Here is a 23,008-nt window from a genome sequence, read left to right on the forward strand (position 1 = left end):
ATGAATCATAATGAAAATATCCGATATGCAGGATATCTGCTATGCAATCCCTGTGAAAAGATCATGTGACCCGCAGAGGGGTTGCAACCCGCAGGTTGAGAACCGCTAGTCCAGAGCATCCTGGATGTGCTAAGGATGTTTGAACTGTTTGAACTGCGGTCTCACGGCTCAAAGACAAGTATCACTGTCACCTGCTGTTTGAATGTGGGAAGGGGAGGGAGTCAGGAAAGGAACCAAACCAGAACTTGTCTTTGGGTCCTTGGCTTCACTTGTCCCATGTGAAGCTTAGAGCTGGGTTTTCAGGAAGTCCGCTTACTGAAATCGGGGTTTCCCCACCAGAGGCAGAAGGACCAAGGCCATGGATGGCCTGCCTCATGCTGCCACAAGCAGTTGAGTGGTGATGCTTCTTGCGATTCCCTCCGAGGGACATGATTTTCCAGGTGGGGGTGGCAGAGAAGAGACATAGACAGTGGCAGGTGTACACACTGATGTACAACGCTTTGGGTAGTGGAGAACTGGCAGGGTTCTGAGTTTAACAGGACAATAGGTGCAGAAGTCTGGCCCACCACACCAGACCCAGTTTTCCTGAAGGCTGTGGCCGCTCAGACCTGGCCAGTCTTGCACAAGGGGGTGGGGCCCTATCTGGGAGGGGAGTATCTGTTGGGGAGTGTACTTAGTGGGGTGTGTGTGGGTTCTTTGTGCTGAGCCGCCACATTCCTGCTGGCTTGGCTTCCTGTTTCTAGATGCATTCCTGTCCTGGTCACCACGGAGACTGCTTGGAATCGGGCCTCACATTTTCCAAATTCAGGGCGAGATCAGACCAAGGGTCCCCCCTCTTTACTTCCCCACAGTTTCACCTTGGAGGAGAAAGCCACCTGGCTTGGCAAACTCTTCTTGGACCTGGAGAAAGCAGGACTGCCTGGCCCAGCTTCCGGTTTCCTTCAATGTATTTAAAGGACAGGGATGGGGGGGGGGGTTGGGGGGGGCAACCAGAAGCCCTGGGAACTCATGCTGCAGGAAAAGGGCTTGACCTAAACATCAAAGTCTGAAGACGGCAGAGAACTGCAACTCGGGCCTCATCTTGAATGGTGGGTGCCTCAGTTCCCTGACTTTATAGTACTGAACTTCGATTGTTGGTGGCTCTCTGATGAAGGAACCAGTGGAGAGCATTTGAGTATGCAGTCTAGGAAGACAGATGGAGAGGGGCCAGCACACTTCCCTGGGCTCTGGCTCTAATGTCTCCTCCCTCCTCCCCAGCATCCTTAATTGCCTCTAGGGGATTTGAAGCCAGCTGAGATTTTCCAGTTTCGTTTTGGTTTCTGAGAAAGGCGGTGTTTCACCACAAGCCTCCAGCATCATCTGGTCACCTGGTGGTTGACCATCAACTGCCGCCTGGGCTCCTTTTAGAATGGGGTTGGGGTGGAATGGGACCGGGTCAAGGGTGATGGCTGCTACGGTCAGGGAAACATTTAAACTTCTGCTCAGCCTCCAGGCAGCTCCAGGCTGCTGGCTCACCTCTTGCCCACTCCCTGCAGACCCAGCCGCCACATCCTTGCAACTTTGTGGCAGCACTCGGATAAGACAGAAGCTTGGGCTGGATAGGGGGCTCATAAGTTGCTCAGGATACAGAGCGTCTTTGCTCTGTAGATTTTTCCATGGCGCAGAACCCTTCCCCCTTTCTGACAAGCTGAGGGACCTGCCCTCAAGTCACACAGCTGGGAGGCCGGATGCAGTCCTAGTCTGCCTTCTTCCCTCCGCCAGCGCTGTGGGGTTCCATTTCCTTCCGGACTGTTGTGCAGTGCAACTCCTGCACTAGCAGGTTCCAAGCTGCAGCAGGAACGCAGCAGGCAGGAGCAGCGGGGGCGGGGGGTGGGAGGAGGGGGCGGTGACCCCGTGCAGCCAGCCCTCTAGCGTCCTCGAATGGGGACAAGACGGCCGGGGTAGGGAGTCCTGGGACAGAAGCTGCCAGGGTCAGCGCCCTCTACCTGCGCGCCGCGCCCCTCCCCAGCCTGCCCCGGCCCGCCCCCTTCGGGGAGTGTCCTGGGGCCTCGCCCAAATGGGCGGGGAACGGCGGGCTGAGCTGCTCCGGCGCAGCTAGGGACTCGGGGACGCCCGGGGATCGCTTGGGTGCTGCAGCGGTTACTACGCCTAGCCGGGAACGCACCATGCTGAGCCGGCGCCGCGTCTTTGCGGTGGAGCGACTTGGTAGCCGGGGTGAGTCGCGTTGCCTCCCACCTTGGGGTCGCCTCCGGTTCTCCGGTCCCGCGCGGGCGGCGCCCACCGGCCGCGCCCCCTCGCTTCCTTGCTTTGAAGGAGTTCAGTCCAGCCAGTGAATATGCTGGGGTCGCCTTGCACAGCGCAGATCCTCTGGGATTTGCAGGTTAATCACCTACTACTCGCATCCTACCGGTCCATGGGCTCCTTTCCCCCTAATTCCCTACCCGAGATTGGGTGACTCCAATACCCTGGCCTCAGCCACCAGTCCTGGAAGCCCCTCGGCGACCAGAAACCCATTTCCCGGGGAAGGTTGCAGGGCATAGGCTTCCTGGTCCACTTCCTGAACCAGAGGGACGGGCTGGCATCCTCTTCCCGCCAAAGCAGCCCTAGCTTCTGCCCGATTCCAGTAGACCTCCCAGACTACAGTAGAGTCTGGCACAGAGAGGCTGATGGACGCTAGCCATCAGAGTGTGGAGGCTCATGCCTATTACCTACCGTTTGGGAGGCCAAGGCGGGAAGGATGTTGGGAGTTTCAGGGCAGTTTGGGCTACAGAGTGGAACACGTTCAGAAACAAAAGTCAGCTTCCTTGTTTTACTTAGTTTGTATTTTTAAAGGTTTTTTTTTTTTTTCTTAAAGAATTTGGGCTTTTATTTTGTGTGTTTTACCTGTGTGGTCTGACCAGGGAGGTCCGAAGAGGGAACCAGATTTCTTGGAACTGGAGTTGTGAAGGTCCATGTGGGTGCTGGATGCCAGCACCCATCTTCTGAACAAACAGTGCTTTAAAATACTGAACCATCGAGCCAAACCCATTTCCCCCCTTTTGACAAAAATCTCCAAATGAGTATAGTTGCTGTCATTTTGTTATTTCTGTTCTGCAGGTAGGGATGGAACCAAGTGCCTTGTGCATGCTTTGAAAGTTGTCGCTCTGACACACCCCAGCCCTAGCTGCTGTCGTTTTTATCACTGTCCCCACACACTCCAGGAGATACCTCATCCTGCTTCCTGGTGTGTCAAGGGCTCCAGACAGCACAATGTGGCCCCGACCTTCCCCTCGCTCTTTCTTCCTCCCATATCCAAATTTCAGGTAGATCCTAGTTAAGGGTCTATTAAGCCAGCCATATTGCGGATTGTCACGACTTGCAATGACTTTTTGCCTACTGCAAGCCCAAAGTGTAGGTTCCTGCCTGTTGACAACAATTGTTATAAAGAGAATCTCATCTAGACATCTTCCAAGCAGGGGTAGAACCATATCCCAGTAGGGCTGTGGATGGCCTGTGTCCTTGCTCACCACTGGTACAGGACAAACCTCCTCAGGGGAATGCTGCCAACTGCTAGGAATGCTGGGGGCACTGAGGGCAGCCTGCCCAGCCTGATACTGACTCTCCTTACAGATGGAGCCTTTGAGGACCTAGCACAAGGCTGTGTGGTGCCAGGAGTTACCTGCACCTACAGACGGATACCAGATAAAACTCATGGATGTTCATTGGACTTCAAGGAAGGACAGATACCACTTCTGAAACTGGCTTCCCAGGACTCAGGCATGGAGATGGTGGTGGGGGACAGTCCGTTGGCTACCTTGTCGGGACTTTCTCAAGATTCTCTGAACCTTGAACCCATGGGAAGCCCCGAGCTGCCATCTGCCCAGCTAGACCGGCTGCTGGCCCGACAGAAGCTGGAACAGGTGCTGGAGAGGTCTCGAGAGTTTCCCAGCTTGTCCCGCAGGCGCGGTTCCCTGCAGCTGCTGAGCAAGCCTGTAGGTGGAGTACCCATCTTTGCCGGGGAACTAGAATCCACTGAGGCAGACACTGAGCTAGAGGCTGGTCTGGAAGAAGCAAAGGTGGTGAGTAGTCATCTTGGCTGAAGACTGGGGTGGAGAAAGCCCTGTCGTGGGGTTTGTGGGGACCCTCCCCCATTTCCCCTGGAGCTCTCTCGGGGTGGGGCGTTCCTTGCCCCTAATTGATGGTTGTGTCACTGCTTCTTGCTTCACCCTGAACCCAGCGGTAGGTAGCCACCCCCACAGAGGAAGTAGACAGGAATGGGTGCCATGCTCAACTGGGCACCGAGGAAGCCAGCCAGGTGTGTCTTCCTCGGCTTGCCTGCTGTGTCGCATTTTGTTGGTTCAGCATAGCTTGACTACCCAGGATGGGAGTCTTGGAAGGATTTGGAAATCTTGCTATCTTAACATGTCCCACAGGTGGGTGATATGGAGTCTGGAGCATTGACCTGCCTTCCAGGGCAGGGTTTACGTTACCTGGAACACCTGTGCCTTGTGCTGGAGCAGATGGCGAGGCTCCAGCAGCTGTACCTGCAGCTGCAGACCCAGAGGCCCTCTAGGGTGAGTGATGGACAGATAGAGGTGACTAGATCAGGCAGCAAGGGAGGCAGGGACTCCTGCAAGAATGAATACCTCCTGAATAGCCCCAGCTTTCTGACGAGTCTCTGATTGTCCCATCTCTCCCATCTCAGGATCCCGAGGAGGAAGAATTGGCTCTTTCATCTTCACATATTCCAGACAATAGGGTGCAAGGGCACAGAGAGCAGCTTAGCCAGACAAGGGACCCAGGTAAGGGGTAACTGTGTCTTCCTCTGCATTCTGCCTGCCTGTGCGCCTGCCCAGAGTCCCCATCAGCAGACCCCCTGAACTATAGCTTAGCAGGATTGCTTCCTGTTTGTTTCTGGCCCCAGGTGATGTGTGGTTCTCTTTCTGAAGGTGCAGAGGCGGCTGCACTCCCAGAGATGGGGGTGCTCATTGCCAACCCTCCCAGGCTGCCAGAGGCCTTGCTGGAATCAACCCACATCCTTCCATCCTCCCAGGGACACAAGGTAGTGATGGATATATGTGGATATATTTGGTAGAATAGTGCAGGGTGGAAGAGCATGGGGATATGTAAGTGTTCCCAAATCAGGAGTTTAGGGAAATGACAGGATTCCTGTTTGGAGCAGGTGACCTGCTCTGGCAGTGAAGTCCCTGGGAGCATCATTAGGGATATATAGTATTTAGATGTTTTGTATGATGACCCCTACTCTGTGTTCAGCAGGACCTTTCCCACTGGGACAAGGTCAAGGTCCTGCTCAATCGGATCCGCTGGAGGAGCCCTCGACTCCCTGAGCCTCCTGCCCCTCCTGATAGTTCTGGACCCAGGTGAGTCTTGTGCCTGGTTCAGGTTAAGGCAGTGAGGGAGAGGCCAGGATGTTGATATTGTTCTGTCCTGACAGTTGTCATCTTAGTCCCTTGGGAATTCGTGAGACAAAGTGTTGGAGAAGCTGCTCCAAAGAGCAAAAGCAGGTTAAGATGCCCCATCTGTTGGTAAGAAGACTAGATGAGGTTAGGGACAGTGGCTTTTCTAAAGCCACAATGAGATTATTTGGCATATTTTTATTTTCACCTGCCAAGCCCTTACTCCTTAACACTGAAATTTAGGGGATGGTGAGGTAGGCAGAGAGGTAAATTAGCCTGTCATGTTTGGAGGCCTGTTCCTTAGGGAGAAGCATCACTTTACCACTCCTATCTCCTCCTCGGAAAGGGAACAAGGCTTTGCAGCTCTGGTTTCTTTCTTCTGCTCTAACTTCTTCTGTGCTTTTTATTTTTGCAGGATGGAGTTCAGGAACCTCTCTGAAAGGACTGAGTACCACTCCCACCGGAAGACATTTATCCCATCATTGGTGACTAAGAAACCACGAGCAAAAAACCTTTCTGTATGATCTCTTGGTGTGCCTGGTGACCTTAGGTGGAGGGGATTTGCCATGAAGTCCCTCACCTTTTGGTTTACTGCTGTGTCTCTGCACTGCCAGGAAAAGCGATTTGTGCTTGTTCCTTTACAAGGTGACGACAGAGTCCTTCCTTCTCTAAGCAGCATGGCCAAGGAGCCCTAGTTTCCCTGTGAGAGCCTCAAGTGCAGTTCTGGCCATCTTCCAGGGTTCTTACTCGTTGTCAGAAATCTCTGGGCTCAGAGAATGTGAATGGACTTATTTATCAGGTGCTCCCAGAGCGCGTTTAGTAAGTGATGTGCCAGCATGTTGTAGATGTATGTTTATGCCATCTTTGTTGGACTGTCAACTGCCTGGATTCAATCATCTGGCGGAATCACGCATCCAAAGGGCTGGTGCTTTGTGTGTAACTGTGGAAGGACGGGCACTGATCTTCATTCTACAACGGACAGTTACCGATGTGGATTTCTAATTTCTTCCTCATATCTGAGATGGCAGACCTGGGACAGAGAACAACACTGCCTTGGGTAACTTTGTATTGAGTCATGGCCCTGGAGCACAGCCTGTGAAGACTAAATGAGCAATGGGGGGGGGGGTGATCAAGCGCAATGTGAAGAATAGCGAATGACTTTCAAGGTCAATTCTAAGTTGCTGTGTTCTATCCTGGAGTTTAGACCATGGCAATGTCTCTTAATTTGTGAGCCACAGCTTCCTACTTGGGATGATGCCTGCCTTACCTACCTCATAAGCTTGTTAGGAGGATAAAGTGACATTAAACTCTCTCAATGTGTGCTGTGACTGTTAAGCACATAGGAAAGGGTGTACTGCTGGAGGCAGACAGGAGTGGAATGGGAGGGAGGTCAGAGGTTAAGGGAGGGTGACCAGATTTCTGGCAAGCGTTTGGGTAAAGTCATTTCATTGAGATATAGTACGTTTCATATTTGAGAATTTGGACATGAATTTCTGTTACGGTTACCCCTTGCTGGTGGTGCTGTCAATAGAAGGGCAGGGATAGGGATGGGGGCCACTGGCTTAAATCAGGCAGAAGAATGCCTGCTAGAAATAGCCCCTGAGTAGACATGCTCCTCTTCCAGTCAGTGGAGGCGCTGCTTCTTTTGCTGTAGTTTTGGGGGTTGGTAGAGCACAGCAGGTGTGTAAGTAGTAGACCCTTTCCTGTATTTGACGGAGGGGTCTAGTTCCAGTCTCCTTGGAACCAGGAACCAATGCTCCGAAGTCTACTTTCCTAATGGGACACTTGAGCGAGGACACCACTGAGCTCGGCTTCCGAATGCATTATCAGATCTGGGAAGGCGCACTTCCGTTCCACAGTTGGAGCGGGATGGCAGACTGGCGTGGGGGAAGGGAGAGGTCGATGGAGAAGAGGGAGGTACCATATCCGGGAGAGTGGCAGCTTCCGACCAGTGGTCGCTCTTCCGGAGAGGCGTTTCCGGTGGCGGTGGCAGCAGCGGCTGCGGTGGTTCCGGGTGTCTTTGTCCCCCTGGTGTCGTGGCCCTGGCCCGCAGGTGGGTTGGGGGCCTCCCGCCGCGCCTCTGCCTCTCCGTCTCTCCCGGGTGGCGAGGCTGCAGGGGTCTGATCAGCGAAGATGTGCCAGCCGGGCGGAAAGAGCCGAGCCCCCTCCGGACTGCAAGCTCCGTCTCCCTGGCAACGGCCTCGGCCCTGGGGGCGGGCGGGAGGAGGAGAAACCTCGCGCCGTGGTCCTCCCACGGTGGCCTCTCCGGAAGGCTCTGCGTTGGCCAGAGCGAGGGTCTGGACCTAGGAGGAGGGAGCGGCTTGCAGGCCGCTTGGCTAGGGCCGGCTGGACAGCTCCCTTCCCAACAGCCGGTCCGAGAGAGGACGACGGGCGGGCTTCCGGGAGAGGGCCCGCATCACCTCCCCGCTACTCGCACCTCCATTTTTTCCGGGCCCTGCGTGGAGTGTTTTGGCGGATGTTTTTGAATGAATGAATGTCATCGGAGCTCTTCCTGCCCCTCACTCCGCCCGCCTTTCTAAGGGTGCCAGTGGCTAGTGAAACGAGTGCTAAGTTGTTGGGAGACCTGGGTGTGAGTCCTGCTCTGTCACTACCTGTTTTGTGGCCTTGGGCAAGTCTCCTAATCTCAAAGCTCCAGTTTCCTTCCCTGTAAACCAGCATGTCACTAGCCCCCACCGTTAGGTTATAGTCAGATCAAACTGGAGTAACGTAATTATCCATTTCATTTCCTCTACATTCTCCATTCCTCCATTTTAGGACCCACCTCCTCATCTTAAAAACTTTACTTCATTAAGATTTCCCAGGTAATAGGTGGAAGCTTTCCATTTGAGCTGTTAATGTCTTTCTTTTTCAATTGAAGGTTTCCCAAGACCTTGAAAGGACAGCATTCCCAATGTCCCAGTTTAAGCGCCAGAGGATCAACCCACTTCCAGGGGGACGAAACTTCTCAGGTGCTTACCTTCCTTACCTGGCTGCACTCTGGACTCAGTTCCCAAAAATATTGGTTCTTGGGTGTTTCCCTGAGTGTCTAAGGAGCTGGTTGGAGCCACTTTGACCTCTGGGTTTACAGGATCCTCTGGCTGTCTCTAGTGTTTAGGGTGGGTGGGTGCAGTTTCTGGAGCTTGCTTCTCTTTCCCCATAGGCGCGGCTTCAACATCTCTTTTGGGTCCTCCTCCTGGTTTGCTTACTCCTCCTGTGGCCACAGACCTGTCCCAAAATGCTAGACACCTTCAGGTATGTTGGGTGCCCTTTCTAGTGAGTTTCTCTTTGGTATGTTTAGGTATCTGGTGTGTGTTCTCTCTTGTGTTACAGTTATCAACATCCCTGGTTTTTGTTTTTTTTTTTTTTTTTTTTTTGATTTTTCGAGATAGGGTTTCTCCGTAGCTTTTGGTTCCTGTCCTGGAACTAGCTCTTGTAGACCAGGCTGGCCTCAAACTCACAGAGATCCGCCTACCTCTGCCTCCCGAGTGCTGGGATTAAAGGCGTGCGCCACCACCGCCCGGCTAACATCCCTGGTTTTTGCTTTTGTTTTTTTCCTGGTTGTGGGCCAGGGCCGGGGAACTCAGACACCTTTTAGACTGGGGAGTTTTTAGTATCTGCCAGAGATCTTCTGGTACCTTTTAGGATTAAAGAACTGAAAATCCTAGAAGCATGAACACGAAGAATTAGTTTCTCCCCTCTTCATAGATAGGCTGTGTTTGCTGTGAAGTTTCGTGTGATAACATGAGCCGGGGTCCTGGTGGCTAGAGGAGAGGCCCTCGTGGCTGAGCATGGTCTTGTTCAGGTGGCTTCCTTTGCTTTTGACCTCCTGTCTTCTCTTGCAGAGTGGGGAGAAGCAGAGGGTCTTCACTGGCATTGTTACCAGCTTGCATGATTACTTTGGGGTGGTAGACGAAGAAGTCTTTTTTCAGTTAAGGTAGGTTTGAGGCTCCCCTCTTCTGGGGAAGAGATGGTTCTTGAGTTCAGTTCCGTCTCCATGTTGGTGGGCCCGCTCTTTAATGCCATTGCTTTGCTAATTTACTGCAAGGTGAGAAATCTCGATGGGAAGAGCATTGAGGGGGGCAGTCAGGGTAGCTCGTCCCAGGGCCCACCTGATGAGGTCCCCTTGTTTGTGCACTGGCAGTGTGGTGAAGGGTCGGCTCCCCCAGCTGGGTGAGAAGGTGCTGGTGAAGGCTGCATATAACCCAGGCCAGGCCGTGCCCTGGAATGCCGTCAAGGTGCAGACACTCTCCAACCAGGTATTTCTCTCCCCTTAGCACGCGTACCGAAAAGGGGAGGGCGAGAAGAAGACCTGTGCCCTGACTTTTGTTGAGGGGTGGGATGGCTATCTTTCCGTGGTATCAATGCTGGGATCCCCTGAACTTTGTGGTTGTTTTCCCTCAGCCCCTACTGAAGTCTCCAGCACCCCCACTTCTGCATGTGGCAGCTCTGGGCCAGAAGCAAGGGATCCTGGGAGCTCAGCCACAGTTGATCTTTCAGCCTCACCGAATTCCCCCACTTTTCCCTCAGAAGCGTGAGTACTGGTGGCATGCATGTTGGGGTGTGACTGTATGTATAGATGCTTTTGGAATAGAAGGGGTTACTTTGGGACCCAGGAAGAGGAGGAGGAAGTGCGACGGGGTTTTAGGGCTTTTAAGTCACCAGCCATTCCCTTTCTTCAGCCCTGAGTCTCTTCCAGACATCCCACACACTTCACCTGAGCCACCTGAACAGGTTTCCTGCCCGGGGTCCTCATGGCAGACTGGACCAGAGCCGCAGGTGAGAGGATAAACGGGTGGGGCAGAGGCTCCGTTTCATTCCTCTAGGAGCCATGGTCCACCTTTGACAACTGTTGACACTAACACTTTTTTCTGTGGATAGACACAGCTTGATAGTCCCTTGTCTTTGAAAGGCAGATACATTGAGGCATATAATCACATGCAACAGCTTTATACACTGCCTCAGCAAAGTTGAGACTCAATACAGTTCATATTCTTAAATGTCACACTGCGAGTTTTCGTTGTTTTGCTTGCCTGCCTAGTGATGGGATTATTGGGGTGTTTACCCACACCTACCCAGATGAGATACTTTATTTTGAATCAGGTCTTACATAGCTTGGCTGGCCTTGAACTCAGTATATAGCTAAGGATGGCCTTGAACTCAGTATATAGCTAAGGATGGCCTTGAACTCAGTATATAGCTAAGGATGACCTTGAACTCCTGATTCTCTTCTACCTCCACGCGCTGGGTTTTCAGGTGTGCACCACCTGCGTTGCTTATGGATTCATTCATTTTTCAGTATGGTTTTGAGATACTTTGTGTGTTTTCTATGAATTTGTATGGAGGTGTGTCTAGGTGTATGTGGAGCTAGGAGGTTGTTGGTTTACTCTACTGGTTATTGTTTGTGTTAGAGACTATCTCACTGGAGCTTGCCATTTTGGCTAGGTTGACTGGCTAGCAAGGCTTAGAGATCCTCCTGTCTGCCCCTTCCGGTGCTGGAATTACAACTGTGTCATTACGTTGCCTCAGCGCCAGATACTTCAAAAAGTTTCCTTTTGTTTTTAGTTTTTAACACAGAGATATAAGACTTGTTACAAGACTTGTTACAAGAAAACAGTAACATTAAAGAAAGGAATGTTGCAGAATATTTTAGCTCCTAATTTAAATGGCTTCTGTGAAGTCTATTTTGTATAACAGTGTTACAATACACAGGCGGCAGTATATTCAAAAGTTCAGGCTTTGTTCTGTACACATAGCTTTCTTGGCCCTCTTGTAGAGCAAGCATGTTTGATTCAGGCTCTTGAGACTTCCTGTGGTCCTTTATCATCTGCACATTTTGCGAGTTTCCAGGAGCGTACTCAGTGTATCTTAAGTTCACACCTCCTGTGTGTTCACTGTTCTTAAGAGGTTTTGATCAGCCTTTTGTTTTTGTTGTTGTTTTTTGAGACATGGTTTATCTGTGTAACATTTCTGACTGTCCTGGAATTCACTTGGTAGACTAGGCTGGCTATGAACTCACAGTGATCCATCTGCCTCTGCCTCCCAGGTGCTGGGATTAAAGGCCTGCGCTACTACCACCTAGAATTTGACTATTTTTGATCTCATAGCACTCTGCCCCCACAAGATCAATGTAGAAAATTCCCTTGTGCTGTGATTTTCTTTGGAATAAGGTGGTACAGGAAGGGTACCAACTTGACTCTCATATGCCAGTAAGAGCTGAAAAGCAGTCTAGCGACAAACACTTGGAATAAGCATGGCATAACTCTGAGGAAAGCTGAGGGAGGTGACTTAGCCAGTCCCCATGTAGAAGCCAGCCTTTGTTCTCTGGGGAAGGCTTCTGTGGACCTAGATTTGTCTAGGGTTGGTCTCCACATCGTCTCCATTACTGAAACCCTTTGTTCCCCTCTCCATTCCTAGATGTGGCTTGCACCTACTCTGTTGGTCTAATGCACCATCCTGGTCTCCAGTTTGCAAGGCCCTTTCCCTTTGCCATTCTTTATTTTTTTTATTTTTTTGGTTTTTCGAGACAGGGTTTCTCTGTAGCTTTGGTGCCTGTCCCGGAACTAGCTCTTGTAGACCAGGCTGGCCTCGAACTCCCAGAGATCCACCTGCCTCTGCCTCCCGAGTGCTGGGATTAAAGGTGTGCACCACCACCGCCTGGCCCCCTTTGCCATTCTGAGAGCCTGCGAAAGCCTTTAGTACAGAACTGTAGTGTGTACTTTTAAGGTTTATGTGACCTGGTTAGGAACCAATGTCTGTGGCCTTGCTGCTTTCAGTGTAAATTCTGGATGTGTGCTGGTGATTGTATTTGACTGCTAGGCCCTGGTGCAAACCTGCAGTGTATTATCTTGGCCAAGGTGCTTCCGGGTTACAGCGTTTGGAGGAGGAGGCATCATCCTGGGAAGGGGACTCTACCGCCTGTCAGAAGTGAGAATGTGCCAAGTAGGAAGAGGGGTAGCGGGAATCAATCACTGAGGGTAACTGCCAGTTTATAAAGGATCTGATCATATGGGTGGTTTGCCCAAGGCCCAGCTTTATGTTAAACTCCCAGCTCTAGGAAGCAGGGAATAACGTTGCCATTGCTCTGTGAGCAGCTCAGGGCTTTAGGTAGGCCAGGATTCTGCAACTTCCACTGCTAACGTGTTTCCTGCTGGCTAACAAATGGTTAGGAGTGCAAGGCTAGCCCAAGTGACTTAAGACCTTGTCTCGAAACAAAAGAGAAGAAACTAGCAACACTGAAAGGTGCAGTTCTAGCCTTCTTTGAAGCCTTTCTATTGTTGGCAGGAAGTACTAAAGAGTTTGGAAAGTAATTTTTGCCTGGGAAAATGGTTCCTGTTTCACCTTCCCTGTGACCCTTCTAGTTTCTTTCTGCACACAAGTGCATGGTCTGTGACTGTCGTCTCAGAGGTCAAGGTATTTGTATGTTTTTAGCTGTTTTCCCAGACTGTCACATTATCTTCTCTAAAAGTTTATTTTTCACATTTCTCACATATCTAAAATGCACTTTGATCTCCTTCTCCATAGCCTCTCATCTCCCCGCCCTGAACCCTTTCTTCCCGGATACCTCTATTTTCTTTTTTTCTTTTTTTTTTTTAGATAGTCTAAATTTCTCCTGGCAGTTTCAGGCATGCATACACTGTATCTCAATCACACCACTCCAGTCTTCCCTCCTCCCGTCTCCTCTCCCTAACATTACCCTTCTTGCCTTCATTTTTTTTTTTTAACCCAGAGTTTGGGTGTGGGGCCATCCATTAGAGCTTAGGCAACCTACTGGGGAACTTCACCCCACGAAGAATAACTCCTTCTGTCCTGATTCGACTTTTATCGCTTTCTTTGGCTTCCACATTACCTACAGTTGCTTCCATGACTCTGGGTGGGGTACATGACCTGAGCAAGTGCAGCTTACCAGTGCCTACACCACCGAAAACAGGACCTTGAAGTGTCATCTTAGTGACTGCCTTAGTGATTGGATTATTATTGTAGCCACTAAACTGTCAGTGGGGATGCATGTACTCATTACATGGGTCGGGATTTTTGCATTATACTGCACCCTCCCTCCCCCAAACATCCTGGGATAGTTTTTCAAGGATGGAATTACTGGAGCAAAAGGTGATCCCCCCCCCCCATTTTACTTAAGAAAAACTAGAGTTTGGTGTGGTGGTGCTTGCTTTTAATTCCAGCACTTAGGAGGCAGAGGCAAGTAGATCTCTGTGAGTTTGAAGCCAGCCTGATCTACAAAGTAAGATCCTGGACATCTAGGGCTTTATAGGGAAGCTCTGTGTTGAAAAACCAAAAATAAAATAACACCTTCATTCCCAACACCTGGGTGGCAGACGCTAGAGGATTGGTGGCAATGAGTTTGAGGCTTGCTAGGGCTATATAGAAGGTTTGAGACCAGCCTGAACTACAGAGTTCAGTATGGAACTGTCTTAAAAATCCTAAAACGTGGGTTAGAGAGATGTCTCAGCAGGGAAACCCACCTGCCACCAAACCTGATGGCCTGAGTTTGATCCCTGGGACCCAAATAGTTGAAGGAAAGAACCAATTTTCAAATATGCATTGTGGTATGCTGGTATGTGCTCGTGCATAAAACACAGGGAGAATCCTAAATGCAGAGCCTTCAGGCTGCCCAGCAGGTGAAGAAAGGTTCTAGAGTATGTCCCGAGCCCCAGTATTTTAACTTTAAAGATTTTTTCCATTTATTTACTCATTTTGAATATATATATATATATGTGGAGATCAGACAACTTGCAGAGAGGGTCTTTCCTCCCACCATGGGGATTCTGGGATCAAACTTAGGTCACCAGGCTCTTTGATAAGTGCTTTTACCTGCTGAAGCATCTCGTTGGCTTGCCTTTCATTATTTTTTTTATATTTATTTATTTATTATTTATACAGTATTCTGTCTGATTGTATGCCTGAAGACCAGAAGAGGGCACCAGACCTCATTACAGATGGTTGTGAGCCACCATGTGGTTGCTGGGAATTGAACTCAGGACCTTTGGAAGAGCAGGCAGTGCTCTTAACCGCTGAGCCATCTCTCCAGCCCGCCTTTCATTATTTTAAAGTTCTTCTTCTTCTTCTTCTTCTTCTTCTTCTTCTTCTTCTTCTTCTTCTTCTTCTTCTTCTTCTTCTTCTTCTTCTTCTTCTTCTTTCTATTGTAGCCTTTTCGTGTCTATTCTAATGTCTTTAATAATCTGTCACATATTTGCTAGTATGTGCGTGTGATGCTGGACTTGAACCCAGGGCCTCCACATGTTAAGCAAGTGTCCTCCCACTGAGCTATATACTGTTTTCTTCTTTCTGTCTTTCTTTCTCCCTCTCTCTCTTTTTTTCTTGAGGTAGGGTTTTCCTGTAGCTTTTGAGCCCGTCCTGGAACTCGCTCTGTAGACCAGGCTGGCCTCCAACTCACGGAGATCCGCCTGCCTCTGCCTCCTGAGTGCTGGGATTAAAGGCGTGCGCCACCACTGTCTGGCTTTTATTCATTTAATGCTGAGGATTCAGGTATTTTCCAGTTCTTTATGTATGAAAACATGTATAACAATATGTTTCTTATTTCTGGGGATGGCTCTACCTCCAGTGATGACTATGACTCGAAGAAACGCAAACAGCGGGCTGGTGGAGAGCCTTGGGGTGCTAAGAAACCTCGGCATGACCTGCCTCCTTACCGGCTTCATCTCAGTCCTTATACTGTGGACAGGTGAGTGACGACCAGGAAGGGACTTAGACTTGCCTTGCGAAAGCAATGGTTTCTAGTGTAAATGGGATATGGCCTATTAGGGCGCAAGAGGGTATTTTGTGTCACCTGGCGGCCCGTGGGATCCTGCTGCATGTGGCTTGCTGCTCTGCTTTTCACATCACATCTTCGAGTAGTTCTGTGTTAATATGTACTAGTCAGTCTTGTTCACGTGTGTGCGCAGTTTTGTTCATGTGTGTGGGGGTACGTATACATGTTTGGGTGCATGGGTGGAAGCCAGAGGACCACCTCAGATATTCCTCAGGTGCTATCTAGCTTTTTGTTTTGGACACAGGGTCCCTTACTGGCTTGGGACTTTCCCGGCAGGCTCCGTTGTTGAGGAGCTGCCTGTTTGCCCTCTTCAGCACTGGCACTGCAGACGCAAGCGCCATGCCAACATTTTTTTTTTCTTTTTGAATTACAGGTGTTATGACCTGGCCTGATTTTCAACTTTGATAGCTATCACAAATTCTTTTTCAGAGGCTGTATCCACTTACATTGTCACCAATAGGGCACAAAGTCCTTGTTTCCTGTACCCTTGCCAACACTGTTTTTCTATACCTTCTCTCTCTCTCTCTCTCTCTCTCTCTCTCTCTCTCTCTCTCTCTCTCTCTCTCTCTCTCTCTCTCGTTTGTTTTTGGAGACAGGGCTTCTCTGTTTAACAGCCCTAGCTGTCCTGGAACTCACTCTGTAGACCAGGCTGGCCTCCAACTCACAGAGATCTGCCTGCCTCTACCTTTCATGTGCTGGGATTAAAATCATGTGCCACCACTGCCTGGCTTCTTGTTTTTGAGGACAGGGTTTCTCTGTGTAGCCCTGGCTGTCCTGGAACTAGCTCTTTATAGACGAGGCTGACCTCAAACTCACAGGGATTTCCCTGCCTCTGCCTCCCAAGTGCTGGGATTAAAGGTGTGTGCTACTACAGGCCGCCTTTGATTTGCATTTCTAATTATCAGTGAGTTTGACACTCTTTAAAACAAAATGTTTTACATTTATTACTTTTTGTTTGTGTGTGTTCATTTGTGTGGGCTCCTGTGTGGAAGTCAGAGGGGCAACTTTCAGGAGCTGGTGCATTCTTTCTACCATGTGGGGTTTAGGGACTGAACTCAGGTGGCGATTTTGTCTTTCCCTGCCCAGCCGTCTTGCGGACCCTCTTCGTGTGATGCACTTAAGTTACATGTGGTTATTTTTCTGGGAAGGATTTGTCGTGTCAGGTCTCACAGTTTTCTCCTGGGCAGCTGAGCTCTGTTACTGATTAGAGACTTGTCTATTTAGACCATGACCATGCGTGGGCCTGGAGAGATGGCTCAGTGGTTAAGGGTCCATACTCCTCTCCCAGAGGACATGAGCTTAGTTCCCAGCATCCACATGAGGCAGCTCACACCCGTCTGTACCTCCAGCACTAGAGGAATCTGCTGCCTCTGGCTTCTGTGGGAGCCTGCACAAAGGTGCATGTTCCCGTATACAGATACACATAAAGAAAGTAAGAGATCATCACCGTCTCTGTATCATGCATTGGGATTTTCTTCTTTTCCCAGTTTGACTTCTTTGCTATAGGGAATTTATGAGTCAAGTGGTCATACAGGATCCATCTTTACCACTTGGGAGATGCCTTATTTGTGTCCTTATTCCTCAAACTGAGTAAAATGCTATAGTCTTTTGCAGTTTTGTTCGTTCGCTCGTTCGTTGATTCATTCATCATTCATTCATTCAGTGTCAGTGTATGATGGGGTGGCACACATGCCTGCCAGTGTACACATGTGAGCCAGAGGACAACTTTGTGAAGTTGGTTCTCTCCTTCCTCCTTTCCATGGGCTTTGAGGATGAACAGGCTTAAGCCATCCTGCTGGCTCTGCAGTTTTTTAAAATTTAAAAAAAAAAACAAAAACATTAGTTTTATGAATGTTTTGCCCACATGTATGTAAGTGTACCACATGTGTGCTTGGTGCTCATGGAAGTCAGAAGAGGGTGTCAGATCCTCCTGAATTGGAGTTACAGACAGTTGTGAGCTGCCATGTAGGTTCTGTGAGCCAAACCCCGATCTTCTGTAAGAACAGCACATGTTCCTTAACCTCTGAGCTGCTCTCTTTAATGCTCTGAGTGTTTGCTCAGTGGATTCCCTTTCTGTCTTCCTGCAGTCCTGTGTGTGACTTCCTAGAACTCCAGCGACGTTACCGCAGCCTTCTGGTCCCCTCGGATTTTCTTTCCGTTCACTTGAGTTGGCTGACAGCCTTCCCTCTGAGCCAGCCCTTTTCCCTCCACCACCCAAGTCGGATTCAGGTCTCTTCAGAGAAGGAGGCAGCTCCAGACACTGGTGCTGAGCCCAGCCCTGCAGACAGTGACCCCACTTACAGTTCCAAGGTCAGTTGCCTGGGCTCCTGTGACCGTGCCCTTGCTGGGACAGAACGTGGCTGAGCACTCTGTCTTCTTCATAGGTGCTGCTGCTCTCCTCCCCGGGCCTGGAGGAGTTCTATCGCTGCTGCATGCTGTTTGTGGATGACATGGCTGAGCCAAGGGAGACGCCGGAGCACCCTTTGAAGCAGCTAAAGGTAAGAGTGCCTTATACGGGAGGCAAGGTGTGCTGCCACGTTTTCAGCAGCTCGGCTCCTGAGCAGTAACACAGAAACTCGGTGTTTCAGAGCTGAAAGGCCCCTCACTTTTACAGCAGGACAGTGTAATTCAGAGATGCCCCCTCTGAAGAGGAGTTAGGTGGCTGGTTTGGGTAAATGGCTGTAGAGCCCCACCCCAGGTGGTGGCCTTTACCCCTCACTGCCTCAGTTCCTCATGGGCAGTAGCATTGCCTCACACATGGGAGCCGCAGGCCATGTTTCGTTATCCCCAATCTCTCTGCAGTTTTTGCTGGGCCGGAAAGAAGATGAGGCAGTGCTGGTTGGGGGTGAGTGGTCTCCTTCCCTGGATGGCCTCGACCCCCAGGCAGACCCGCAGGTGCTGGTGCGCACAGCCATCCGCTGTGCACAAGCCCAGACTGGCATTGACCTGAGCACCTGCACCAAGTGGTGAGTGGCCTTCCCCGTGTGGCCAGCTCGCCGTGGGGTGTCAGGAGTCTGGCTTCTGGGTTCTCTCCTGCCACAGCTCACGTCTGCCCACCCCTAACTGCTTAGAGGTGACTGAGAACCCATGCCTGAGAGCGCTAGTGGCAGCTGATCCCCAGGCCACGCCCAATACTCCCGAATGCCCCAGTGCTCCTCTGTGCTGTTTGTTTACTGTGTCTCCCTGTTGCCTAACCACTGCGGCTTTGGCGTGTGGCTTTCTGTTTGTGCTCACAGCTTGGCATGCAGCATGTGCGCATGGAATGCTGACTGGAAACAGGGTACTTGTCTGTGAGTGGGACACCCGTGATTATGTCACAGTTGGGGACTTTCTTTTCCTTTGGCTCTGAACAGGTGGCGATTTGCCGAGTTTCAGTATTTACAGCCAGGGCCACCCCGACGTTTACACACAGTAGTGGTATACCTGCCAGACGTGTGGACCATCATGCCCACTTTGGAGGAGTGGGAGGCACTGTGCCAGCAGAAAGCCACAGAGACAGCGCCCCAACCCCAGGAGGCATTAGGGGTAAGGCTGGGCCTTAGGGAAATACAGGGAAGCTGGGCATGGTGGCACAAGCTGTTAACTCTAGCACTGGGAAGCAGAGGCAGGAAGATCCAAAGTTCAAAGTTGTTCTCAACTTCATAGTGAATTTGAGGTTAACCTAGGCTATATGAGCCCCTATCTCAAAAGTAGGTACCTTGACCTCAGGGCCCAGAAGGTCACCTGAGCTATTGTCATAGGAAGCAGAGTCTACCGAACAGGCCCCTGATGCGTCGGAGCAAGCAGACAGTTCTAAACAGAATGCGGAGACTTCGGAGGCCACCACACAGCAAGATGTGGACACTGACCTCCCAGAGGCCCCTCCGCCTCCTCTAGAACCTGCTGTGATGGCACGCCCTGGCTGTGTCAACCTGTCTCTCTATGGGATTGTGGAGGAGCGGAGGCTGAAAGAAAGGATCTCTTTCGAGGCAAGTGCAGGAGAGGCCACGAGTATGAAGATGGGATAACGGTGTCTTTGTCCTCTTGCCTGACGCCATGGTCCCTGCACCTCTTCCGACAGGTCGTGGTGCTGGCTGAGCTGTTTGTAGAGATGCTGCAGAGGGATTTTGGCTATAGGATTTATAAGACGCTGCTGAGCCTTCCAGAAAAAGTTGTATCTCCCCCTGAACCTGAGAAGGAGGAGGCAGCCAAGGAGGATGTGGTCAAAGAGGAGGAGGCTGTCAAAGAGGAGGTGGCGAAGGTGTCCAAGGATGAGGTACAGAATGAGGGCACAGCCGCCGAGTCAGATAACACACTGGTGAGTACTGTTCTCAGCCCTGGGTGGCCTGAGCTTCACACAGAATGCTTATGATTCGAGTCCCTCATGTGGGTCAGGCATTGTTCTGGGCACTTTGTGTGTCCAGTTGCATCGTTTCTTTATGTTACCCATTCTTGGAAAGCTGGGGATGGGCAGAGGCCCAGGAAGGTGAAACCCTGCATGTGGACATACAGCTAGGAAGTAGTATATACCCAGAGTGAGGGACATGGCCAAGAAGAGGGAGGGAAGTGTGACTGATAAGCCATGGCAGCATAGAACTGCCAGTCAGACTGCTTAAGAGTTGGGATTGCCTGATGGTTTATAGGTGGACAAACTGGTCTTCAACCATTTCTAAAATGTAGCTTGGCTTCTTGTCCAAATATTGTCATATACACATAATTGCTTCCAGAACTAAGAGTGACTTCTGAGAACTACCCCAGGGGTCTAGATGTGCCGCTGTGATCTGAATCCGGGTATTATTAAATACCCATGAGCACATGGTGGACCACTCAGTGCCCAGCACACAGCTGATGTCTGAGTGTCAGCAACTGTTATGTTTGTGTCACAAGAGTCCTGCACCTCCTCACCACCTTGGTCTGCTTCTTTAGAAGGAGGATGGCCTTCTGCCCAAACGGCCTTCTTCAGGGGGAGAAGAGGAGGAGAAGCCCCAGGGCGAGGCAGCTGAGGACCTCTGTGAGATGGCCTTGGACCCAGACCTGCTGCTTCTCAGGGATGATGGAGAGGAGGAGTTTGGTGTGTCTGGGGGTAGTGGCTCTCTGGGGCTGGCTGTGGTAGTTTTCCTCTTAGGCAGTGGTTCTCAACCTTCCTAATGCTGTGGTCCTTTAATGTAGTTCCTCATGTTGTGGTGACCCCCGACTATAAAATTATTTTCATTACTACTTCATAACTAATTTTGCTACTGTTATGAATCATAAATATCCGTGTTTTCAATGGTCTTAGGCGACCCCTGTGAAAGGGTCATTGACCCCCAGAGGGGTTGTGACCCCAGGTTGAGAATCACTGTCTTAGGTGTGTGCACCACCATCCTTGCCACATGTTGAGCTTCGGGTTTCTGTAGCAGGAGCAAAGCTGGAGGAAACGGAGGTTCGCTCGGTGGCCTCAAACCAGTCCGAGATGGAATACTCCTCTCTTCAGGACATGGTGAGACTCTATCTCCTTCTGTGCCTTGTGGTGGGAAGTTTGGCCCTTCCTGGGTGAGGGATGCCTACCAGTGACCTCTTCCCTAGACAAGAGACCAACTATGGGTCCTGACTCACAGAGAATCCTTCACTCTCCCTGGAAGGGTGGATCAGAGAGAGATTCGATTAGGGAACACAGCATGTTCTTCTGGGAACGTGCCCACAGAAGCCTGGAGCCCCAGCCCGAGTCCCCAGTTATGAGGGCTACCTGTTGCTGTCAGCCCAGCCCCTGGCTGTGACAGGCTGAATGCACTGTGTCCTTTAGCCTTGAGAACTGTCTGTAAAGCCCATTTCTCTGCTTTCTTTGCAGCCTAAGGAGCTGGATCCCTCAGCCGTGCTTCCCCTGGACTGCCTTCTGGCTTTTGTGTTTTTTGATGCCAACTGGTGTGGCTACTTGCAGCGGCGAGACCTGGAGCGGGTCCTCCTCACACTGGGAATCCGGCTCAGTGCTGAGCAGGTAGTTTCTGTCCCCGCTGTCCTTCTGGAGGGCCTTTCCAGAGCTCTTGCTTCCTTCTGCTCCCCCGAGGCATGTGTGTGGCCAGCAGGTGTCCTGCTGTTTTCTGTAGGCTAAGCAGCTGGTCAGTCGGGTGGCGACACAGAACATCTGCCAGTACCGGAGTCTTCAGTACAGCCGTGCCGAGGTGCTGGACGACGGGCTTCCAGAAGAGGTGCTCTTTGGTAGGTCTTGAGCTCTGTGGTCTAAGGGAGTGGGGCTTCCATGGTGGGCTACTCTCTTCTCCTAAGACCACGTATGTTCCTCTAGGAAACCTGGATCTACTGCCCCCTTCAGGGAAGAGCACAAAGCCAGGTGCTGCCCCCACAGAGCACAAAGGCCTGGTGCCTCACAACGGTAGCCTCATCAATGTGGGGAGCCTGTTACAGCGTGCAGAGCAGCAAGACAGCGGCCGCCTTTACCTGGAGAACAAGATTCACACACTGGAACTGAAGCTTGGTGAGTGCAGGGCAGATGTCCTAGGGACTAAGAGGACACCACTCCTGAGACCTAGGGCTTCGGTTTCATGCGCCAATTGACTGAGCAGAGCCTTTCTGCCATGTCCTCACCGACCTTTCAGAGGAGAGCCATAACCGTTTCTCAGCCACCGAAGTGACAAATAAGACACTAGCGGCAGAGATGCAGGAGTTGCGGACCCGGCTAGTGGAGGCGGAGGAGACAGCCCGGACGGCAGAACGACAGAAGAACCAGCTTCAGCGGCAGCTGCAGGACTTCCGTAGGCGCCTGACCCCACTGCACCTGGAGATGCAGCGGATGGTTGAAAAGGTAGGATGGGTGAAGGGTGGCCATAGTTTCTTTTGGTGCAGAGCAGAGCTAGGCTCTGTGTGGAGAGGCTTGGGATGCTGGTCCTTGCCATGCTGGTCCTCTGTTTGCTGGGATCTTAGACTCCTGCCTGCTCCCAGTGCTCTGTATGCTAGCGGCAGGACACAGGGAGAAGCCTCATCCTCACCAGTGTTCCGTGTGCTCACACAGGCTGACAGCTGGGTAGAGAAGGAGGAGCCAGCACCTAGCAACTGAGTGGCTGTCTAGTGAGGTCTACAACGGAGCCTGATGACATTAGAGCCTTTTTGGTACCAGAAAGCAGCTGGAGCAGGGCCTGGGAGTCGCAGCAGAGGTGGCTGAGTTCTGTGCTCAGCCTCTGCAGGGGTGATCAAGCTATCAGAATGGGGTTTGTGCTACGTGGATGGATGTGTAAGGAACCCCAGTTCCAGCTACAACTAAATACAACATCTTTTGCACCCCTAGAATGTCATTTTGCCCTCAACCTTGGAATTTCTCCCAGGGCCCTTGTAGTCTTGTGCTGTCTCCTGTCCTCGTCCACTTTAAAGCAAGACAGGAGGAAAAGGCTTTTCCAGCCTGGAATAAGGTCTGATGCCAATAAATGGAAGGAACGGGTGTAGAACTGGCACAGCCAAGAAATGTCCTTCCTCTAGAGGGCACGAGTCCCGTAGACTCCGGTGTCCGTTAGGTGATGGAGCCCATGCGAGGAAGCACTTGGAGTTGGGTCAAGGTTGCCAACAGAACACTGTGTTCCAGCCACCCCCCAACTTGCCAGAAGAACCAGCACTTCTTTCTCTAGCTCTTGTGTTCAGAATGTGGTATTGGCTCTGGCCCAGCCCTCTTCCGTTTCCCATAATTCTTGCCTCTTTCCATAATCCGTGGTTTCAGTTTGACTTTGTATATAAAGTTGTTTGTTGGTTTTTTTTTTTTTTGGCTTTTTGTTTTTTAAATAAACCAAAGTCAAAAACAAACCAAGTGTGTCCTTGTAGCACTCCTTTTTTTCCAAGCTGCCAGTGCTTTCTCTGCTTGCCAATCCTC

General features: G+C 50.9%; 2 protein-coding genes across 5 annotated transcripts; both read left to right on the forward strand.

The window, feature by feature from the left end:
- The first annotated feature begins 2,093 nt into the window (after positions 1–2,093).
- Positions 2,094–6,687, forward strand: C12H8orf58 (chromosome 12 C8orf58 homolog). Of its 2 annotated transcripts, none has more exons than XM_057786431.1 (7): positions 2,094–2,214; positions 3,610–4,058; positions 4,413–4,553; positions 4,685–4,781; positions 4,929–5,041; positions 5,254–5,360; positions 5,812–6,687. In XM_057786431.1, exons 1-7 carry the CDS (start codon positions 2,166–2,168, stop codon positions 5,918–5,920), a joined length of 1,065 nt encoding a protein of 354 aa, XP_057642414.1. In that variant the 5' UTR covers positions 2,094–2,165; the 3' UTR covers positions 5,921–6,687. The 2 variants fall into 2 exon arrangements, with proteins under 2 accessions (XP_057642414.1, XP_057642415.1); XM_057786432.1 differs by having other exon boundaries at positions 5,257–5,360.
- Positions 6,688–7,280: 593 nt separating this feature from the next.
- Positions 7,281–22,910, forward strand: Ccar2 (cell cycle and apoptosis regulator 2). 3 transcript variants are annotated; one of them, XM_057785870.1, is made up of 21 exons: positions 7,281–7,449; positions 8,275–8,365; positions 8,557–8,648; positions 9,239–9,330; positions 9,538–9,652; positions 9,798–9,927; positions 10,076–10,172; positions 14,974–15,093; positions 17,268–17,490; positions 17,565–17,678; positions 17,983–18,146; positions 18,534–18,705; positions 18,921–19,148; positions 19,241–19,477; positions 20,086–20,230; positions 20,556–20,638; positions 20,987–21,133; positions 21,243–21,354; positions 21,440–21,628; positions 21,750–21,955; positions 22,163–22,910. In XM_057785870.1, exons 2-21 carry the CDS (start codon positions 8,308–8,310, stop codon positions 22,205–22,207), a joined length of 2,769 nt encoding a protein of 922 aa, XP_057641853.1. In that variant the 5' UTR covers positions 7,281–7,449; positions 8,275–8,307; the 3' UTR covers positions 22,208–22,910. The 3 variants fall into 3 exon arrangements, with proteins under 3 accessions (XP_057641853.1, XP_057641852.1, XP_057641851.1); XM_057785869.1 differs by lacking the exon at positions 7,281–7,449 and adding an exon at positions 7,554–7,986 and having other exon boundaries at positions 20,559–20,638; XM_057785868.1 differs by lacking the exon at positions 7,281–7,449 and adding an exon at positions 7,556–7,986.
- The last annotated feature ends 98 nt before the right edge of the window (positions 22,911–23,008 follow it).

Source organism: Chionomys nivalis, chromosome 12 (genome assembly GCF_950005125.1).
Source record: "Chionomys nivalis chromosome 12, mChiNiv1.1, whole genome shotgun sequence".
Lineage (NCBI taxonomy): Eukaryota > Metazoa > Chordata > Mammalia > Rodentia > Cricetidae > Chionomys > Chionomys nivalis.

Excerpts from the sequence above, each read along its gene's own strand:
- C12H8orf58 (XM_057786431.1), top strand. The coding sequence starts at position 2,166 with ATGCTGAGCCGGCGCCGCGTCTTTGCGGTGGAGCGACTTGGTAGCCGG. Across the intron at positions 2,215-3,609 it reads GGAGCGACTTGGTAGCCGGG|ATGGAGCCTTTGAGGACCTA; the intron begins GTGAGTCGCGTT and ends CTCTCCTTACAG. Across the intron at positions 5,042-5,253 it reads CATCCTCCCAGGGACACAAG|CAGGACCTTTCCCACTGGGA; the intron begins GTAGTGATGGAT and ends CTCTGTGTTCAG.
- Ccar2 (XM_057785868.1), top strand. The coding sequence starts at position 7,891 with ATGTCATCGGAGCTCTTCCTGCCCCTCACTCCGCCCGCCTTTCTAAGG. Across the intron at positions 8,366-8,556 it reads AGGGGGACGAAACTTCTCAG|GCGCGGCTTCAACATCTCTT; the intron begins GTGCTTACCTTC and ends CTTTCCCCATAG. Across the intron at positions 21,629-21,749 it reads CACACTGGAACTGAAGCTTG|AGGAGAGCCATAACCGTTTC; the intron begins GTGAGTGCAGGG and ends CCGACCTTTCAG.